The 7,870-nt window shown below is 34.8% G+C and overlaps 1 protein-coding gene across 1 annotated transcript in view; it reads right to left on the bottom strand.

Moving 5' to 3' along the window:
* The window catches only part of plx (PTB_TBC1D1_like and TBC domain-containing protein plx), a 160,813-nt gene that overhangs the window by 74,004 nt on the left and 78,939 nt on the right, over positions 1 to 7,870 (bottom strand). Inside the window, exon 2 of the mRNA XM_074174024.1 lies at positions 4,801 to 4,995. Within this exon, the coding sequence (XP_074030125.1) occupies positions 4,801 to 4,995 (195 nt within the window). The remainder of the gene's footprint in view (positions 1 to 4,800; positions 4,996 to 7,870) is intronic.

The raw sequence follows: 7,870 nt of genomic DNA, 5'->3' as shown, positions 1-7,870 counted from the left end.
GACCGGTTTTAACGAGCACCATATACAGTGCACTTCTTTAACGTGCTCCCCCTTTCATTTTTTGAACTTAAAATATTGAAATTTGGGATAATGAAATTAATGAACCACCTTCAAACAAACGTTGAATGCCAGGTACGGACCCGGAACCAGCGACTTATTCCGAGGATATGAGAAGACTATGGTCAAGCTTACCAAAGAGGAAACTCACCTTAGCTTCTTGTACAAAGCTACAGACAACATCATACCCAAATGTTTTTTGCTGAAATCGCCAATCCCAGGAGAGAGAGCCAAACGCATAATACGGTCTCAAATTAATTACCACCGTTGGAAGAGGTTACCTCTGATGCAGGATGCCATAGAACGTTCTGAAGAAATGAGAAGAGAAACCTTGGAACAGGATCATGGACCAATCTTTGCCAAGATTGAAAGCACGTGCTTAAAGAAACAATACAACAGAACAATACAACAGAATGAGAACAGGACAACTATGAAACCGCCAACGTCATCAACGTGAGTTCCCACCCGCTCACGGAAATAAAGAAATCTTTGTTGAGGAAAGGTCTGAACTTCGCCATTGCACTAACATTTGTGCCCACTTTGGAAATAATAACTGCAGTAGAATCCACCAGTTTTCTTATTGATCAGATCGAGGCAGAAAAATTCAGATGGAAAATCAGAGCTAGATCAAGAACCAGTTCCAACTTCTAACATCAGCATGGAGAACGAAGAGCTCTGAACGGGCTACTGAGAGACAACACCATCAAGATCTTACCTGCAGATAAGGGAAACGCTACTGTTGTGATGGATACTGATCTCTACGAACAGAAGGTCAAAGAGGTGCTTCAGAAAGGAAAATACACGAAGATCGTTAGAGACCCTACTGCATCAATTGAAAGAAAGTTGTACCAGACTTAGAAAAAACACGAAGTCTATTTCACAGAAAAAGAGAGATCATTGCTAACACCGCACCACAGTAAGCCCCCTCACTTGTATGGACTAGTCAAAATCCACAAAAAACCGATCATTAGCTCCAGAGATTCAGCCATTGAGAAACTGTCTAGATTTTTACTACCAATAATTAAACCACTGCAGGGTAAAACATCATCTTTTGTGAAAAATTCAAGGCATTTCGTTGAACTATCAGGGGAAATCGAAGTCAAAGAGCAGGATCAAGAGATCAGTTTCGACGTGGAAAGTCTCTACACCAACGTTCCTGTCGAAGAAGCACTTCAAATCATACAGAAGAAGCTATCCGAAGATGGGGACCTGAAAAATAAAACAAACTCACCTATACAAGTAATCATGGAATTACTAGGATACTGTGTACGAGACTGTTACTTTCACCTGAAGGACGAATTCTTTACGCAAGATGAGGGACTGCCAAAGGGATCGCCACTCTCACCTGTTATAGCCAATATATGTATATATAGAAGTTACACCTCTCGAAGCGAAGCAGTAACTCGTCTTAATAATGCCATCTGAGATGATGGCGAAACGTTGACTATCGAATAGTACACAACGGATGATAACAAATAATGGACTTAACACTCCAAAAAGAAGAGCAAACCGCGGACACGTGTTTCTGGCTATTGGCCTCATCAGCGCGGTGCAGCCAAGTGTAAAGATGGGCAACACTTGTTTGCCGAAAGCAGGAAACAACACATACGCACGGAGTCAACAACAGAAGCAACCGCTGATGAGGCCAATAGCCAGAAACACGTGTCCGCGGTTTGCCCCCTTTTTGGAGTGTTAAGTCCACTATTTGTTACATTATATACCGGGTGTCCCACATTTTATGTGACAAGCAATATCTGGTTTGTTGAAGGAGATACACAAAAATGTTTCATACAAAAGTTTTAGGAGTTCATGAGAGCTATATTTTGATATAATTTTTAAATGTACAGGGTGTTTGGTGTAGGTGCTACAGACCAAAATTCCATTTTTTAAAACAGAACGCCCTGTATATCATTACATATTCAGATGCTACGTTAAATTCTGATATCATTTCATGTTTGGTTTTTGAAATTCGGTTACGGCGTTGTTGAGTTATTGCTTAAAATGTAAAGTCTTGAGAACGACTATTATTTTTAAAAATATCTCATACAATTATTCTCTCTGCATCAGATCACATGAAAATTAGTCAAAATTTTGGGTGTTCGAAGTAATGGTTTCAATTTTGAGTTGTGGAATTCAGTCAGGAATCATTTTGAATATGAAACAATTGCGAAATTGAAAGAGGTGTATTCGAAAACAAATCTTTATTTAATAACAATGTTAATAAATTTAACTTGATAAATCATTTCATAAGAATGGTAGGTACCTAGAAATAAGTCATAAAAATTGTTCAAAGTGATGCCCATTAGATATTATACAGGCTTCGAAACGTCGAATCACTTCTCTCGTACAAGTCGCTCTTATAATATCAGGCGTAATATCACTGCACGCTAGTCGAATTTTCATTTTCAGATCATCCACATTCAAAGTGGGAGTAGTGAAAACAATATCTTTTAAATAACCCCATAGGAAAAAGTCAAGCGGTGATAAATCTGGGGAACGAGCCGGCCACCGAATTGGACCCTTATTACCAATCCATCTATTTGGGTACGTTCTATCCAGATATTCAGTAACAACCTGTGAATTGTGAGGAGGAGCACCATCTTGTTGCCACCAAATTCCTTGTCGTTCTGCAATGGAAATATCTTCCATCAAGTGGATCAAATCATTTTTTAGAAAATGTAAATATCGCAATCCATTGAGATTTTCATTGAAAAAGTAAGGTCCTATGATGCGGCCATTGAACAATCCACACCATACATTAATACCCCAAGTAGTTTGAAAATTACTTTCGCGGGCCCAGTGGGGATTTTCTTGAGACCAATAGTGACTGTTATGTCGATTCACAACTCCATTATTGTGGAATCGCGATTCATCGTTCCACAAAATTTGACTGAATATGTTAGGACTTTCATGTAATATTACCTGAATACAAGCAATGAATTCAAGTCGTCGTTCAAAGTCCGTGGGTTTCAAACCTTGTACCAACTGAATTTTGAATGGGTGGTATTTATTTTCTTTCAGAATTCTCTGTGCATTAGATTTACTCACACCGACTTCTTCTGCAAGAGTACGGATAGAAACATGTGGATGAATAATAATATAAGCCAACACATTGATCTCTAAATCTTCAGTTCTAACAGATCTCGTATGATGACGATGCTTTATAGTAGAAGGAAATGACCCAGTTCGCAATTTTTCTACAACTCTCGAAAAAGTCATTGGCAGTTGACGGCATTGACGGCAGTTTTTCTGACATTCCCCAAAAATTAATAACATATTAATGCAATCTTTCATCTATCACTGCAAACTTTACTTTTTTACTCGAATCTCTTATCATTTGTCAGTTTCTTCCAAGGTCACTATATATAACACAATCATTCAGCCTCATTTCGAATATTGTAGTACATTACTATATGGGTGTGATGAAAACAAAATTTCGACTTTACAAAAACTACAAAATCGTGGAATGAGAGTCATATTAAAATGTAATCATTATACAAGCATAAAGTTTATGCTCGACGCATTACAATGGTTATCAATAAAAGAAAGGTTCTATAGATCAGCAATGATATTTATTTTTAAGACTATTAATAATATCTTACCATCTTATTTTGATGAATTCATTATTTATCGTGTAGTACTCACAACTACGAGACAAGACATAGTTATCTTTTTCACTTGCCAAGATGCAGATTAACCAGCTCAATGAAAATATTGTTTTATAAAGGTTTAAACCATTTTAATAAGCTGCCAAGAGACATAAAACAAAGCGAAAGTATTTATATATTTAAATCTAAACTAAACAACTATATTAAAACAAACACAATTTTGTAGGAAAAGACTCAATGATGCAGAACACCAGAAGTCTTAAACCTTAACATTTATTATCATGTATCAGTATGTTTTAAATTGTTAGTATAGTCTTATCTAAGTTAGTTAACTTTGAATTTTATTTCCTTTTCTATTTTATTTCTCAACATTGTTAGGTTACAGTCATATGTATGACTCTAGTTATTAGTTATTATTATTGTTGGTTAAGGACATATTATTATTGTTTACTGATTTATTATTATTATTGTATATTATTATTATTGTATGTATATCAGGATTTCCTAAATAAACGTATTCATTCATTAATCACTTGGACTAAACGCGAAAGGCATACTGGAGTTTTCGCACAAAGAAAACAGTTACTGTTTTGCAAAGAATCACTGAATCGAACTGACAAGTAGATACGATTCAACAACATTTGTTACTATGTCATCAACAAGCATAAGCTAGTTGATAAAATTGTGCAATATAAAGCAATTCACCCTCAAGTTAGTCACATTCTCAAGAATTTCAATATTATATTCAACTGATATCGATATCGTATCGTAGAGGTGAGAATAATGGTTTGTATTGAGTAGTAGTCTAGTTCAATTTAATAAAAGATATAGACTGGATTCGTGTACGAGTAAATACGTTTTTTTTGAAACTTTATATTTAAGGAAAAGTGCAGTAACTCAACAACGCCGTACACCAAACACCCTGTATATTTAAAAATTATATCAAAATATAGCTCTCATGAACTCCTAAAACTTTTGTATGAAACATTTTTGTGTATCTCCTTCAACAAACCAGATATTGCCTGTCACATAAAATGTGGGACACCCGGTATATATATATATATATATATATATATATATATATATATATATATATATATATATTATATTACTAAAAATCAATATAAATACTCACGTCGGAGATTTTCATCGCCTGGAACAAATAGCAATACAATAATTGTTCGCGGTCATCTCTCAGGAGATAGAGAAATGTAGCCTGATCCAGATCAGCTTGAGAAAACCTTGTCATTTGTGATACCTTGTGGGCAAATTGAAGTTCAAAATCCGGATTGTAGGCTTGAAGGACTCCATCCTCTATCCCAAGGCTTATCTGAAAAAACAAAGAATTGGTGTTACAACATGTTTGGACTACTATCCGGTAACTGCTATACCGTAGATTTGAATTAGGTCAATGAATTAATATGTTGAGAAGTTTCTTGGTTGCAGAATTTTTCTTGAGGTTATCAATGTTGAAATCACCAAATACATAAACATCGTTATTGTTCTCATTGAAATTTTAAAATTCAATATCTATAAAAGTCGTTAATTTTGTTTTTTTCAGATCGATAAACTCCACAAATAGTAATATTGGGTAATTTTAGTTTTATAGCGACAAATGATATATCCAAGCTCGACATTTTTATTAGTTCATACTGTATATGATTTCTAATAAAAATTCCAACTCCACCTCCACGTTGCTTACCACACGAAAATTCTGCAGAAAAACCTGGGAAGTTGTAGTACTTCTTTTCTTCATCTTTGATCCAAGTTTCAGTTATAATGATAATATCTGCTTTTATATCAGCTAAGATTATTTCTAATTCTTGTATTTTGTTTTTTATGGATCGAGCATTGAGGAATAACATTGTTAAGTTTTTGTTTGAATCACATTTGTAATATATGTATATTGACATTCTAGAAACAAAGTAGCCAAATTCCTGAACAACTGAATTTCTATCAATTTCTATTGTTTCGTTCAAATAGATAAGCAAGAAAAGTATATATCAACTGTTGTCGTTCGAATTTCATCCAGAAATCAATACGTAGATTATATCAGATTGGTAGAGGAACTGGCGTGCGGCCTGTTTCACTGCGACCAATGCATATCTTTTGTGATGCTCCTTCGTTATCAGAGCTCTTCATCCAGCTTGATCTCTTCAATGAGACTCCAAAGCCTTGATATTGGCTCCTTCACGTAGCATATAGCCTCTGGTTCCGCATCTACCATGATGTAGCCTTTCTAACACACATTCACGCAGCACATGTAATGCGTTGAACTCCACCTTCGTGGAGTTCAACGTGCTGACAATGCCTTGTTAATAGACATGCCGCTACCCTTTCAATCTTGCCTGGAAACACGTTCCACCAATTTAGAGATCTTAATAGATATCTAGCGATTTTTATAGATATCTTTATGCTTGTTCTCTTCGGCCCACAGAAGGGATCTGTACCTATCAGCCACGAATGCACCTTCACGAGCTATAGCATCGACATTCCAATTCCACTTGTGTCCTTCGTGTTCAGGTATCCAAGCTGTGCGCTAAGACAGCTCCCTACAAGTAGGGAAAAGACTCCTCTTCCTTCTCGAGTTTTTAGCCGTGCATACATCAATTATTCTTCGCTTTAACCGATGGCCGTTTTTTCAGTCCCTTCTACTTGGTGTGCTAGTTTTGGAGCTTTTATAGAAATCGTACTGCGACACTGTACTGTCCACTGGCATCCCAGTATTGGTTATATAAAAATGTTAGTCAATGACATTTCATGAGAACAAGTTCAATAATAGTGAATAAATAACTTCATGTTGATCGTTTGAAAAATGATTTGATTATAATAATTATAATAACTTTATTCGTTTTTTCGATCATTTACATGATATAAGACGTGTCATAAATAAAAATATGAAAATTATATAAAACAAAAATAACGGTCCACAGTATAACATAGCTCGGACACTTGAAACAGGTACTTAACTATATACATATATAAAAAATAACACAAACATACATACACACATATATGTATACACATACATAAATATATATAAAGTAAATTTATCTTTAACTAGGATAAAAGAAATGCAATGAAAGCAATAATCATGAAAACAGTGTATCCCGTTCTAAGAATTCTACGCTATAATAAACCTTATTAGTTAATAGCTCCTTCATTTGTTTTTTAAATGGTATAATATGCAAATCTTTAATATCTTGAGGCAACGTATTGAATAATGTTATGCCATTATATGCAAGTGATTCCTTGAATGTCGATGTTTTATGTTTTGGGATAGTTAATAAATGTCTATTTCGTGTTGCATAGTTATGAACTATTGATTCATCTCTCAGATTGGGTACATTGATTTTCACATGGAGCAGAGCTTTATATATATATATATATATATATATATATATATATATATATATATATATATATATATATATATATATATATATATATATATATATAGATACAAGGTAACGTTAATATCTTGTTCTTGCGGAAAGCAGGTCTACAGCTATCCCTGGGTGCAATATTAAAGATAGTTCTAATTATTCTTTTTTGAACAATTAAAACACGTTTTGCCCCCACAGAAGAACCCCACATTAATACATTTTGAGTCATATGTGAGTACGCCAATGAATAGTAAACAGTCCTGATACCAGCTAAACGAAGCACGTCTTTGATCTGTCGTATTGCAAATAACGCTTGATTCAATTTTTTGCAGACATTATCGATATGGGGCTCCCAAGACAAGGTTTTATCTATAAACATACTAGGGAGTTTGGCTATTTCCGAGAGTTGGATGCAGTTGAGCTTCACTGTTTTCCTTAACGCGAAGCTTTAATGTACTGTTTTACTTTCGTTCAGTTTTAGTTGATTTCTATCACACCAAGAAATCATGTCATCCATGACTGAATTAATGTTGTTTTCTAGCTCCTTCGCAGTATTTCCGGAAACTGTTATGGTAGTGTCATCTGCGAATAGGATAATGAAACCTTGTTTTATAAACTTCGGAAGATCATTTATATAGATAGAGAAAAGCAGTGGGCCTAAAATGGACCCCTGTGGTACCCCAAGGATAATATCTTGAATATCAGATACTACATTATTCACAGTCACTACCATTTTCCTATCTTCCATAAAAGATTTTATTCATTCCAGAAGGAACCCTCTAATGCCAATGTTATATAACTTACTAACCATTATGTCAG

Source organism: Leptinotarsa decemlineata, unplaced genomic scaffold (assembly GCF_025532065.1).
Source record: "Leptinotarsa decemlineata unplaced genomic scaffold, Ldec_3_MD MMD2_tig00000505_RagTag_RagTag, whole genome shotgun sequence".
NCBI classification, from domain to species: Eukaryota; Metazoa; Arthropoda; class Insecta; order Coleoptera; family Chrysomelidae; genus Leptinotarsa; species Leptinotarsa decemlineata.
The sequence above is the reverse complement of the archived record's forward strand: the minus strand, read 5'-3'. Positions and strand labels throughout refer to the sequence as shown.